General features: G+C 46.0%; 1 protein-coding gene across 1 annotated transcript; it reads right to left on the minus strand.

The window, feature by feature from the left end:
* Nucleotides 1–6,897: 6,897 nt before the first annotated feature.
* HMGB1 (high mobility group box 1) lies at nt 6,898–12,084 on the minus strand. The gene is made up of 5 exons (XM_047078371.1): nt 11,948–12,084; nt 9,584–9,746; nt 9,215–9,360; nt 8,560–8,734; nt 6,898–7,534 (listed from the first exon to the last, which is right to left on the minus strand). The coding sequence occupies exons 2-5, from the start codon at nt 9,731–9,733 to the stop codon at nt 7,358–7,360; spliced, it is 648 nt and encodes a 215-aa protein (XP_046934327.1). The 5' UTR covers nt 9,734–9,746; nt 11,948–12,084; the 3' UTR covers nt 6,898–7,357.
* Between the last annotated feature and the right edge of the window lie 2,453 nt (nt 12,085–14,537).

The following is a 14,537-nucleotide window of genomic DNA, read 5'->3' on the forward strand; positions in this document are numbered from 1 at the left end:
TAAATCCATAGAGATGCAGGCTGGTTTCTGCCAAATGCTAAAGGGGAGGGGTAATAGGTATGAGATCTCCTTTTGGGGTGATGAAAACGTCTGGAACTAGACAGGCGGTGGTCGTACAATATTGTGAATGTACTAAATGCCACTGAATTGGGGCGCCTGGGTGGCGCAGTCAGTTAAGCGTCCGACTTCAGCCAGGTCACGATCTCGCGGTCTGTGAGTTCGAGCCCCGTGTCGGGCTCTGGGCTGATGGCTCGGAGCCTGGAGCCTGTTTCCGATTCTGTGTCTCCCTCTCTCTGCCCCTCCCCCGTTCATGCTCTGTCTCTCTCTGTCCCAAAAATAAATAAACGTTGAAAAAAAAAATTAAAAAAAAATGCCACTGAATTATTCACTTTAAAATGTTTCATTAAAAAAATTTTTTTAAATGTTTTTTTTTTTTTTTAATTTTTTTTTTTTTTCTTTCAACGTTTATTTATTTTTGGGACAGAGAGAGACAGAGCATGAACGGGGGAGGGGCAGAGAGAGAGGGAGACACAGAATCGGAAACAGGCTCCAGCCTCTGAGCCATCAGCCCAGAGCCCGACGCGGGGCTCGAACTCACGGACCGCGAGATCGTGACCTGGCTGAAGTCGGACGTTTAACCGACTGCGCCACCCAGGCGCCCCTTTTAAATGTTTTTGAGAGAGAGAGACACACACAGAATCCAAAGCAGGCTCCAGGCTCTGAACTGTCAGCACAGAACCTGATGTGGGGCTGGAACCCCAAACCATGAGATCATGACCTGAGCTGAAGCTGGACGCTTAACTGCCTCAGCCACCCAGGTGCCCCTTAAAATGTTTAATTTTATGTTATGTGAATCTCACCTCGATTTTTAAAATTATAATTATATATATTCAATTAATTAACTCTATGCCAATGTTATATATAAAAAATTAGAAGGGCACACAGTATATTAAGTCTGACTAGTAGTATTGTAGATTTTAATTTTCTTGCTTGTTATCTTTTAGTGAATGCAAATTTCATTCATTATAGGGGGAAACAGTTTTTCAGAAGTCCTTGCAGTGTGCACTGTATTGCATTCCGTCCTTCTACTTGTATAAGCTCATGTTGCAATTCTTTTTGTTTGTTTTTATTTATTTTTGAGAGCGTGCAAATGGAGTGGGGGAAGGGCAGAGAGAGAGGAGGACAGAGGATCCGAAGCGGGCTCTTCGCTGACAGCCAGCGAGCCCCACGCAGGGCTCGAACCCACAAACCGTGAGATGGTGACCTAGGCCCAAGTCAGACACTCCACCGACTGAGCCACCCAGGCGCCCCTCACACTGCAATTCGTAAGGACACAGCAGCAGCAGCACATATTTTTCTGATGCTTCCCTGCCCTTTAGAATCAGGTAGCTTATAAGTTCCTCTGATTGGTCGTATTTTTGTTTTGCCTGGAAGCATTCTGAGTCCAAGTAAATAGGAGGAGGAAGTCCTGAGAGGGCTCACAGTGATGGCAGAATGTGGTTGCGTATCAACAGGACAACCCAGGCAGGAAAGGAAGGAGGAGGGAGGATGCCTTCCAGCTCCTTCCTATAGTCTTTACAAGGAAGGGGAAGGAACTCCCGCTCTTTTTTGCACCTACCGTGAACTTGGCACTGCTCCATTGTTTTGATGCTGCTTTGGGTCCTTGCGTCGGCCTCGGAAGCTCTGTGGGCCTCTCCACCACTATCCTACAAAGACACACAGGGGCTGCCGGAGCCCTGGAGCCTTTACTTGAGCCTGCAGGTGCCATACGAAGGCCACCAAAGCCACGATGACTGTTGTTCCTCCTGCAGCCACCCCGCTCTCCGGTGTGTGCCTAGCCCTGCACTATGCCCAAGTCCCAGGAAGGCTGACTTCAGACGGCAGGGCAAGGCCCGAGCCTCCCTGAAGCTCGGGTTGCGGGGTAGGGAGGGGACTGGGACTGGATGTCCTTGCACTGTGGAGCCTTTCATCTCAACTCTTCACCCCTTCCTGGGCATCGCACTGGCACCGGAGGGTGTTTATTGAAGCTGCCTGTTTTTCTCCACCTTTAGGAGTATTCCCTCACACCCAATGGTTATTTTGTTTTAGGACTTTTCTTCTCTTACCTGGTTATGTTCAGAACACCTTAGAAGATGATCTCTGAAACCAAATGAACAAAAATATGGTAAAGCCTGGAATGAGAGATTCTCTGTAACTTTAAGGAACTAAGTTTAATTCCACTTTAAAGCTTCTTAACAGGGGTCCCTGGGTGGCTCAGTCAGTTAAGCGTCCGACTTCGGCTCAGGTCATGATCTCACGGTCCGTGAGTTTGATCCCGCGTCGGGCTCTGTGCTGACGGCTCAGAGCCTGGAGCCTGTTTCAGATTCTATGTCTCCCTCTTCCTCTGACCCTCCCCTGTTCATGCTCTCTCTCTCTCTCTCTCTCTGTCTCAAAAATAAATGTTAAAAAATAATTAAAAAAAAATAAAGCTTCTTAACACAATTGCATTTGTAAATGCACTTAGAGTATGACCTTCTTTTCTAAAGTACCCTCTCTGGCCAGGAGGTGAAGCAGTGGTCAAGTTTATTCCATTTCAGGCAGATTCTCAATATCCGTCCCACTTTGCAAATAACACGCCATCCTTCTAAAGCCCAGAATCGGGCCCTGACTAACTACAATTTGTAGCCTGACTCGCTTCCCAAAACTGCCGGCTGTAGCTCCTATAATGATCGATGCAAAATCTCTCGCAATCTTTGCTTAAAAAAAAAAAAAAGAAGAAAGAAAAAAAAAGAAAAAAAAGAACGCCCTCCTCAGATAAAACTATCAGATTAGGATGAAGGGTGCCAGAATGGGAAGTTTCTCATTTTTACACAGTGGAAACCTTAAGTATTTCCTTATTGCAGTAACTTTTGAGAGAAATACTTTGTTCAGTAGTTTAATAATCAATAGCCAACCCAAGAGTCTTTCAGTCTTTCAGTTCTGATTCTGCCTTCTTGTGTTTGGGTGGCTCTAAACAAATGGCAATATTTCAGTATTTGAATTTCTCATCTTTAAAAGATGGATAGTATTTTAACGTGGACCCAAAGAATAACCAGTAAAAGTCCTGATTTCTCATAAAAATTAAGATGTTTCATGGGAAGCATAACCTTTCGGGGGGCAATCTGTCAACATCTGCCAAAAATTTTATTTTATTTTTAAAGTTTATTTGAGAGCCCGAGTGGGGGAGGGGCAGAGCAAGGAAGAGGAGAGAGAATCCCAAACTGTCAGCCCCAAGCCGGACGTGGGGCTCAAACCCATGAACCAGGAGACCGTGACCTGAGCCAAAACCAAAAGTCGGATGCCCGACTGACAGAACCACCCAGAGGCTCTGGTCTGCCCCAAATTTTAAAACACACATATCCTTCAAGTCAGCAATTCCACTTCAGGAAGTGTAAAGACTTATGCCTAAGAGGAATATACACCGATACTCATCACCGTATTGTAAGACACAGCAAAAAACAGGGAGCGTGAATGACCATCAGTACTGATCAGATTATGGGACAGCATACTATGTGACGTCACTTCTATGTCTGAATTGTACGACTAAAGAGGAAAAGAAAGTACATCGTAAAAACTCACGAGGATCTCTTTAACCACCCCCCCCCTTTGCAGATATTCTGACCATTACTGGCTTCCAGTCTCCACATACTCGACCCTTGCCTACCATTCCTCGTGTCATTATTTACAGATCTATCATAATCCCTTCACGTTGTCCCAGATCTTTATTAGTACCTCCCTCTTTTTCAGTGGCTGACCGGTAAGTTCAATTTATATAGAGGGTCCAAACCAACGGGCATGCCCAAAGGCCCAAGTTGATTACACTTCCTCCCGGCAGAAATGGTCTATTTTATTTTAGAGCGGAATATGGGCCCTGCATATTCTGGCACGGCCCATTAAGCCGTGCTTGTGTCATCCGGTGTCGTGTGGTGTAGATTTCTACACCACGGCACGTGGTTAAACAGCAGCATTCCTAGAACAGAGCAACATCTTTGTCTTTTAACTCCAGGGAGCAACTTGGCTCCGACCCAGGGAATTTCCCAAGTTATGGCAAGTGTTAGCGCTACCGTTCGTGTCTTTGCTATTGGAAGAGGACAAGAGAACGAACGAGCCTGCACCTTTTGCCGCATGGGGATCCAAACCATCTTCTGGCTTTTCCGTAGTTTTAAAAGACCTTTCAAGTCATTTAAGAATGAATTAAAAAAACCCCACACATAAAAAAAGCTGGAACTCCCCGCCATCCCTTAACTAATAGAAGACCCTAATTACTAGCCAATGGTTCACACCCGAGCAACAGGAGATTCCCAGCTATAGGCCGCGTTCGATTTATTCACACTCGTAGTGATACCGTCATATGCAAAAAGCGGCTGCCAGGTACCGGAAAGAGAGCTATTTCAGGGCCTTTCAGAAGGCGTGTTGTACCAAACTGACCTGTATCTGAACTTTCATCATAGATTACGTGATGCCAAGCAAGGGAGTTGGCCGCATTTCTCAAAGCATCACTATTTTGTCTCTCCAGTGTAGTCTTCCATATAGCTAGTTGCTCTACGACGCTACGACCATTTTTCATCCCTGTGGTGCACAGGACACAAAAAAAGACTTCCTTTCTCAGACTTTACTCAAGAAAATGAACAGGTCCGGCAAATACCAACACCTCGATGGAAGACTACCAGAATTACAGCAACTAACCTGCCACGGTGCCACCCTTACAACAGGCAAGTCAGGGAACTGGGACTTGGGTGTTGATCCACACTCTGATGTTAAGTGCCCCAACTTTAATCCTCAACTCTATACCGACTTTCTTCAGAAAATCTTTATGCCCGGGGCGCCTGGGTGGCTCAGTCCGTTGAGCGTCTCTGGCTCAGGTCATGGCTTACGGTTTGTGAGTTCGAGCCCCGCGTCGGGCTCTGTGCCGACAGCTCGGAGCCTGGAGCCTGCTTCAGATCCCGTGTCTCCCTCTCTCTCTGCCCCTCCCCTGCTCATGCTGTCTCTCTGTCAAAAATAAACATTAAAAAACATTTTTTTTAAAGAATATCTTTATGCCCCTCGTGCTGTGACTACTTCTAAACATGAAAATAGTTCCCGTACATAAACTTGAAAACAAATCCTCCCAATTGCACAAAGGCCTTATGCTGAATTACCTAAAATTCCAAGCCCTAGGGATACTGCTGAACACTACACAGGACTCTATTAGCTTCCTGATTGAAGACTTTTTCCTGTCAAGATCTGAAGCCAGTTAACACACCAAAACACTCGTTCCCATTCTCAGCATCTGACAAAACTCGTAGATGACATACCCACCAAGTTGCAAGTTTCCTTCAGGCAGAATCCACTTTTAATTGGATCCCTTACTAGCAACAGATGTCGACCGTGGCGGTGCCTCTGCTACGGCAAGGATGCGCACGAAGTCAGGAGACGGGCTTGTTCCTCTTGACTTAAGAATTCAGTGAAGTTTTACACAATCGAGGCGTCTCCACGGACTTAGAAAATTGGTCAATTCAGCTTTATGATCACTATTGTGTTTTAACTGCTTCGGGTGCCTCGCTTTTGAAAAGCTACTATCTTGTTTAACCCAACATACTGAAAATAAATTTAATTTTTCCGCACCTAGATCTATAGCATCCTCTGAGAACACGCTCAATGTTTGACAAAAACTTTTTATCATTAAGCTATTTGTAGTTATAAACCAAGTATTTTTAAAGGGAAGAACTTTGCCAGACCTTATACTTGTTTAAATGGTGTCGGCTGAGAGATACTACTGGAAAGATTAAAATATGTATATATAACAAAACCTTAAAATCTTAAGTGAAAGCCATTTAACTAATATTTAAAACCTCTGCAATTATTAGTTTATTAGTATCATCCAGGACTCAGATGTTCAGTATTCCTCCTGAAATTACATAAACAAATGCAAATGGAAAGAATCCAAGTCAAAATTATATAACAAAACAGCACTCCATCACAAAAGCGTGTAAAATTACAAGAACGCTATTTTAAAACACTGGCACTTTAAGAGAACGATAATCTCAAAAACCACAAAATTGCCAAATTGTTCCCTAAACTGCTAAGTAGATAAACATGACTCTAATGAATGAGTTTGGGTTTCGTAAAGAAAAATCAAATTCAAATCCGATAACTCCTACTGAAATACAAAGTTTTAAGCGTCTTCTTCCCTCAGGCCTGTTTGATTTATATAAAGGAGCAAACTACAATATAGGAAAATATACCGGATTTTCAGTGTGGCATACATTTTAGAAGTTGGCCCAATTAATTAAAAATACCTTTAATGGAGAGTCAAGTTTCCTAAGAAATCCGTATTTAGAGAAATAGAAGACATTTACAGCCAGCACTTTTTTTTTTTTTTCCAGAGCCTTTGCTGGGACTAATGTCAACAAAAAATCTAATATGGCAGTCTTGTATTTTAAGCTCACGCTTTTGGGGATACATTCTCAGGTCTTCTTTAATGTGGGAACTGCAAATATAACTGCCATTACATGGTAATGGGAGTTAAAGAATGTAGAGTCCTCATGTAAAGATTAGAACATATTTTTTCTCTTAGTCCTTCAAGGACAGACTTTCAAAATGTTTGATTCTACTAATCCCATGCTGTGGTTACTCTTCACTTCATAAATGTGACTGGGCTATGTGAAATCTGCCATCAACTGATCAAGATTGGAGTTTCAGTTATGGATGAAAACTGTCTCAATTCAACTTTTATTACCCTCATCATGAGTATGCAGGGTGTAGACAGAGCTTTTTATCAGCTAACTATATGAAAAGATAAACACTGTAATAATCCATGTGATCCAAAATGGGCAAAAGCAAAAGACTAGCTTCCCCTCAAGAAGAAAAATTTCAGACCTATGAAAAGGACAACAATACTAATAAAAAAAATTGTATTTACTTAGAAGCATTCAGAATGTCAACAAAACAGCTGCAACTTTTTTTTTTTTTTGCAATTACAGAGTGGTATTCAGTTAACAGAACAACAATTATTTCGTATAAGCTGCATCAGAGACAACTGAAGATGAAAAAACTACCATCCCCATATATAACTAATTTGTGCTGTGCACCAACAAGAACCTGCTTTAAATTTCCATGCCAATTTACAACCCCCATACTGTACCAGGCAAGGTTAGTGGCTATTGGAAATACCACCGGGACAGGGCTATCTAAAGACACATTCGGTAGTGTGTTAACTATACAAAAAAAGACACTGTACAGTTTAAAAACAAATCTTACACAGCCTTACATTTCAATTTTTTTCTTTAAAAGGAGTGAGTTGTGTACAGGGGGGTTAAATGCTTTATAGACAAGAAAAAAAAACTGCGCTAGAACCAACTTATTCATCATCATCATCTTCTTCTTCTTCTTCATCCTCTTCATCTTCCTCCTCTTCCTCATCCTCTTCATCTTCCTCGTCCTCCTCCTCTTCCTTCTTTTTCTTGCTTTTTTCAGCCTTGACGACTCCCTTTTTTGCCGCGTCAGGCTTTCCTTTAGCTCGGTATGCAGCAATATCCTTCCAAAATAAAGTCAAGAAAAAGTGGAAGGAAAGACAGGACAGTTAAGCAAGGGGCGAAGGAAAAGTAACTTACGAAAAATCAAGATCCCAGTTACACGAAAATAACCACGTATCTGCACTCACCCCGATCCCATAAACGCCTAGGACGGAGGAATGCATATGAACGCACCGAGAGAACTGCAGTTAATAACCCGTAACTCATGGAATGACATGGTCCAATATTTGCAATGTTGTGCGCCTCACTGAAGTACAATTAGGTACCACGTCCTAACTTTAGTTGATTAAAACTAGAATGTAGAGACTTTGATTAAAGGGTAGACACTGCCACCTTCTGAATGCAAAACAGCAATCTACAGGTTTCTATCAGACCCTAATCCAGAGAAGGAAATTTTGTCTTAAAAGAAAAAAAAAAGTAAATCTGCCAGTAAGCATGCAATTAAGAAACATCTAGAAATCAACATTTTTGCAGATGACTCAATAAGCTAAAATTTAACTTGCTACTCCTATTCAAAGTATAGGAGATAAAGCTTTTTCTTTATCAACTTACTACACAGTTCAACATTAAAACTTTTTGAAATTAATAAAGTTGGGATTTCTGTTATTGAAGGAAGGGAACACAAATACTTCAGGACAGGTTTATGAAGGACACGGTCTTCATTATCTTGCCCAGACTATTTTTATGTGTCTGACCATTTAAAATAATCACTTGACTAAAAGTGACTACCAGTAAATTTAAATCAGAGAATAACAAAGCCAGCTTAAGTGTATGGAAGCTGTACCCAAGTCAAAAAAAAAAAAAAAAAATTAACAACTGATCTGAACTTCTATACTCTCTGAAGGATGGAAAAGATTTAAGATTCAGCCAGCGGCACACGGAAAGGAGCTGAGAATCTGAAAACTGCATTATACCCCAAATTCTTAGAAATCCGCAAGAAAGTAGGAAATTGAGATGAGGTACCAAGTATAATCTAATGTCGGGCATACCCTTTCCTCATTACACTGAACAAATGCACACTTCTTACCTTTTCATATTTTTCCTTCAGCTTCGCAGCCTTCTTCTCATAAGGCTGCTTGTCATCTGCAGCGGTGTTATTCCACATCTCTCCCAGTTTCTTTGCAACATCACCAATGGATAGGCCAGGATGTTCTCCTTTGATTTTTGGGCGATACTCAGAACAAAACAAGAAAAAGGCCGAACTAAAAAGAGAAATTTAATTTTAAGTTTACCGTGGAATGTGTGCTGTCCTGCTATATAAAAGCTGCTGCTGATTTCTATCAGGCACTGGACAGGGTGCAAATATTAAAATACGCTAAATACCCTTTACAACCAAACCTCCATTCACGGCTATCTGACTTAGGATGCTACTAGTTGAACATGTACTATTAATAAATGCAAGAGCTCCAAAAGCAATTCTGTGAAATTTTAAGTATTTCGGAGAGATGGTATTTCTCAAGAAACAAAACAAAGTTACATTTAGGAGACAGATTAAGTGAAGAAGGCCAATGTCTAATTCAAATGCTCCTCCCATTCAACAGGAATTCTACTTACAATATCCAAACAGACCAATGTAAGGCACTTACCAGCTAAGAAACTTTTGATTATACACTCCAAACCCACAAGGTGGCTTGCTAAATTTCTATCTGCAAAACCCTCCTGGAAATAGGTAAGATACTCACGGAGGCCTCTTGGGTGCATTGGGATCCTTGAACTTCTTTTTTGTTTCCCCTTTAGGGGGGATATAAGTTTTCATTTCTCTTTCATAACGGGCCTTGTCCGCCTTTGCCATGTCTTCAAACTTTCCTTTCTCTTTAGCAGACATGGTCTACAAAAGAATCATTTGTAAACTGAAATTGGTAACCCAAATCCTACTAAACTGTCGCAAAAGTACTAACATGACTAAAACCGGCATCCTTTGCCATGTACTCACTCAGCAGCCTGTTCGAACATCCCTACTCACGTTATGCAAACGGCACCGAGGCTTTTTAAAGACTTGATTTGGATTTAAGTTTTTAAAAACCCCTCAATTATGTTTTAAGCCCCCTTACCTTCCACCTCTCTGAGCACTTCTTAGAAAACTCTGAGAAGTTGACTGAAGCATCTGGGTGCTTCTTCTTGTGCTCCTCTCGGCAAGTTTGCACAAAGAATGCATATGATGACATTTTGCCTCTCGGCTTCTTAGGATCTCCTTTGCCCATGTTTAATTATTTTCTAAAAAGAGAGAAAAAGAAATGGTTGAGGTTAGCAATGAAATTATGGGATTCTATGAGCACTTGAACTTTGTGGGGAGTGAATGAAAACCAAAGTTGGGTTATTTAACACAGTAGTGGCATGAACCTCCCATAATATACCAAACAAGAAAATGGCAGGGATAGCTAATGCCTAGAAGAGGCTATGCCAAGCAAAAAGAAACACACACACACACACACAAACACAAGAAACGGTCCTCCAGTGTGATCTCAAAAAAGTGTAGACACAATGGCATCCTCATACAGTATTCGTTACTCATCTGCGGGTATCCGCTCCGAATGAACACCTAGGCGGACATTTAAAAACTTTTTAAAGGCACAAAACCATTTTGTGATCCACAGAACCAGGGACCACAAAACTGGCGCTGCCGGTTCGTGGATCGGCACCACGTCGGGAACAAAATAGGTGAGCGCCCGAGCGGGTCGGCGTCTCCAAATTACGGGCCTAAACCACCGTCTATCTCAAGTTTTCCCAACGAGGACTTTAAAAATACTCTCTGCACAAAACTTTGCCGGGAGGAGGGAGGAGGAGAAAGCTCCAGCGCCGGGACCCAGGCTGGGGGGTTGGCGGTGGTATTTGTGCGGCTGCCACCGCGAGGCAGCCTCGTTTCCTATCGGTTTGGCCCCGAGATGTATTTCAGTTCTGACTAAACACGTCCGGTCTGAAGTTTCTTCGAGTAAACAAGGATGAGGGACAAAAGCCACTCCTGCTCGTGGCTCTGCCTGCCCCCCCCCCACCAGGAGTGTTGTTTTTTTTTTTTTTTCCAATCTGCGAAAGTCGGGGCGCCTCGCGAGACGGGCCCCGCACACCTTCCCGCCACTCGGCCCCCACCCCCAGAACTTCGGTGGCGGCGGGGCGGCCGAGGAGACGCGGGGCCGCGGCCGGGCCTCCGGGCCCGACCCGCCCGCGCCGGGGCCGCCACGTGCGCCCGCCCGCCCGCCGGCGCAGGCCCCGCAGGCCTCCCCCATTTTGTCAGGCTCGGCGGAGGGAGAAGCCCCGCTCGAAATGGGGGCTGGCTCCGCCCGCGGCCGCCGGGGCCGGCGCGCACGGAATGGCCGCTGCGCGTCTTCCCCGCCTGCGCCGCCGCCGCCGCCGCCGCGAGGGCGAGCGCGAGCGAGAATATGGCTCCTTCCCTTTGTGTGTGTGTGTGTGTGTGTGTGTGAGTGTGTGTGTGTGTGTGTGTGAGTGTGAGCGCAGGCGGGCGGGGTGCGCGCCGCGCTCTGGCGCACACACTCGGCCATTACAGCCCGGGGGGGGAGGGGCGGGGGGCGCGCGGGCCCGGACCCTCCCCCCTCCCGGCCCGCGGGGGTGGGGGCCGCCCCGGGAGGCGCCCACCGGCCCGCCGCTCCCCGTCCCCCTCCGCGCGGGCCCGCGCGCCCCGGCCGCCCCCGCACGGAGAACGCGGGGCTGGGAAGAGAGGAAAAAAAAAGTTGCCTCGGAACTGCTGCGCCCAGCTCCCCCGCCCGCTCCCGCCCGCCTTGTTTTCTCTCCAGCCAGCAGCGCCGGGCCGAGTCAGCCATGTTCCAGCGAGCGCAGCGGCGCCGCTCCCCCCGCCGCCGAGCCGCCGCCGAGCCGCCGCCGCCGCCGCCGCCCGGGCACAGGCCGGCGGGCCCGGCCCCGCGCCGCCGCCGCCCCCGGCCCACCGCGCCGCCTCGCCCGCAGCGCCCGCCCGCCCGCCCGCGCTCGCCGCCGGCGCCCGGCTCTCTGCGGCGGCCAATGCAGCCCGTGGAAGCGCCACCGCCTGCCCGCCTGCCCGCCCGCCCGCCTGCCCTCCCGCCGCCGGCCCCGCCGCCCGCCGCCCCCCGCGCACGCCGGCCGCCCGAACATTCGGCCCGGGGGCCGAAAACACGTTAAAAAAATTTTTTTTAATTAAAAAAATTTTTTTTGCGCCAGTCAGCGCGGACGCCGCCGGGGGTGGAAACTCGCGGGGCTCGGGGTTCGCAGCGCCTCAGGCAGCCTGTGGGCCGGGGTTCCGGCGCGGGGCAGGGCTCCCGGCGCCCGAGAAGAGGCTCGCTCCGTGCGCAGTTCCCCCCACGGTCCCCCCTCATTTGCCTTTGTGTGGATCCTGACCCGCCGGCTCCCGGCCGCGGGGATCCGGCCACCGCGCGGGGTGGGGAGCTGCCGGAGGCGCTCTCCCCGCCGCGGCGCTGCCCCAGACTCACCCTCAGCGAGGCACAGAGTCGCCCAGTGCCCGTCTGGCTCTCACTTGCCCCGGCGCTGTCTCTATGGAGCTCAATGTACTGCAATGGCTGTGAGAGCGGGAGCCAGACGCAGCCTCCTCACTCTCTCCGCTCTGTAACATTACTCTCCAGCCAGCGCGGCTCCTATTGGCTACCGCCAACTCACGGGGCTCGCTCATTGGCCCGATACCTCCCATTGTCCTGACCAGAGCCCGTTTGCTATTGGCTGTCTCCGGGGACACGTCATCAAGGATTGAAACAGCGCGCAAATCTGAATGTGTGTGTATGCCGGGCAAAGAGGCTGAGGCGGGAGAGGCAGAGGCAGAGGCAGCAGCTGCTACGGGAAAGCAGAGCTCTATGGTGTATGTGTGCATGTGTCTAACCCAAGCCAGCCCCACACCGGAGCGGCCGCCGGGGCGAAAAGGGCCTGACTTTTCCACAAGTGTCTCCAACTCCTCAGGCAAAAGAGACACTCACAGGCCTCCCCCCCCCTTCTTACCCCAAACTCACTTCCGAAGCCACTGAGATGAGAGGCCCCAGAATTTTAACAGACCTTCAAAAGTGAGGGCGACGGTACGAGATCACGTCCCCTGAAAACTGGGGTGTCTGCTAATGCAGAGGGGTGAAGGCAGCCAAGATTCGAGCCCCTCAACAGCATATGGTTGCGTTACCCTCTAGATCTCGGGAAAGGCAGGGCTTTTCCTCTAACCAAGTGACACGATCCAGTCAGCCGGTTTTAAAATACCCCTTTTCTGGGCTCATAAGCCGGAACGACAAGCTTGCTGAGCAGCCGAAATCTTGACTCCCTGAACAGGCGTTCAGTTTCACTCTTTCTCTTGGTTTGATCGAGTTTCCCAGCATGTCTAGAACTTTTTATGTAAATACAAAGCACTGTCTTAACTTCCTGGAAATCAAATAATTATTCCATGTAATTAAAGCACAGCTCCCTCGTTCTGATACGGGGTACTCTAGCAGGAACCGTTCGTGAGGGCCTGCTAGAATTAGCAAATTCATTAGAGACCACATTTTTAACTGTTTGGCTGTTTTCTTTGACTTGGTGTGGATTACTGTTATAATCAAACGAATCCTTGTGATGCTATCTTTCCCTCCCATCACACCACTTAGTGCATCCATGTAACTGCTCTAGGATTACAGCAGTTGTAGGTGTATTGTTACCCGAGGATTAGATGCAGGCAGAGAGTGCGTATGCCCAAATCCACAGGCTGTGGTTTCTCTAACTCACCAAGCTGGCTGGTATTAACAGACATACTTATTACGTCTGTAAAGAAAATGTACTAGCTATAATGGCCAGTTCTGAAGGCTATACTTCTATCAGTCTTTTATGAAACTATTATCTATGCCTCCTAAGCCTATGCAGACCACACCCCTAATCGGTTATAACAGACTTCCCCTTTTTCACTCTCTAATGGAATGTTTATACACTTTTAAATCCAGCAGCCAATTCTTCCCAAATGTGATAGATCTAAGTTAAAACAAGTCATTTTCCTCTGTTAATTTCATTTCTTATATCCACTCTAAGCATCCATAACCTAATGCGTTTGCTCCCATTTGTTAGGCTCTTTGAGAATAGGCTCCGATAACCTTTCCTGACCTATAGATAACCTTTTTAAAAAGGCTGGTCTCAGGGATTACAGTCCTGTGGAATGGACAATACATACAAATGTACGTGAAAATCAGCATACTATTAATATATAAACTAGCATAACGTACATGCAGTATTTAAAAAGCTAACATCTAAAGGTAACTTTTATTTTGTTATTTTCACACATATTTACCCTTGTCTACTTTCTCTATGAATCACATTTTGCGATCCATTCGAATCTACGTACCTACCTCAATTCTGCTTTACCTTCTCGGGGCCTATATTACAAAATATTGATAAAAATTGTCTACATTTTAAACGGCGTCCATGATATCAAAATCTGACTATTATTTGAAGATAGCACTATCAGCATTTTTCAGGAGCAATGTTGGATTTGCCCTGTCCCAACGACACGACTTTTACCAGTTTTCTGTAATAGCTAACTCCTGCCAGGCTAAGTTCATGGTCACAGAACTGCAGGAAAGTATGGGCCCACACAGGTTTCTATTTCAGCAGGATGGTGCGGTGAGTAATAGGCACTAGATTTAAATAGAGACCTGGGTTCAAATCCCAGCTCTGCTACTTACCAGCTTTATAACCTTAGGCAAGTTTTTTTTTTTTTTCCCCTTCAGGTGTTTATTTAAATTCTACTTAGTTAACATACAGGACAACATTGGTTTCAGGAGTAGAATTGAGTGACTCATCACATACATACAACACTCAGTGCTCATCATAATGAGTGTTTTAGGCAAGTTTTTTAACCTCTTTGTTGCTTCTTCAATTCTCTCAGTATAACATGGAGGTGGTCACAGGGTTCTTGGAAAGATTAAACTTTTCTTTCAAAGGTTTCAAATTGTGTCATGCACATCCCTTCAAACCCATGATTTAGAAAGCATCAAGTACAGTTAAACTGGAGTTTTTCTTTATTATTTTCAATTTTATGAGGGCAGTGGTTGCAAATCTAATGAA

The sequence above is a fragment of the Lynx rufus genome, unplaced genomic scaffold, assembly GCF_022079265.1.
Source record: "Lynx rufus isolate CCGP_SWC_20201006 ecotype Redwood Valley unplaced genomic scaffold, mLynRuf1.p SCAF_1, whole genome shotgun sequence".
Lineage (NCBI taxonomy): Eukaryota > Metazoa > Chordata > Mammalia > Carnivora > Felidae > Lynx > Lynx rufus.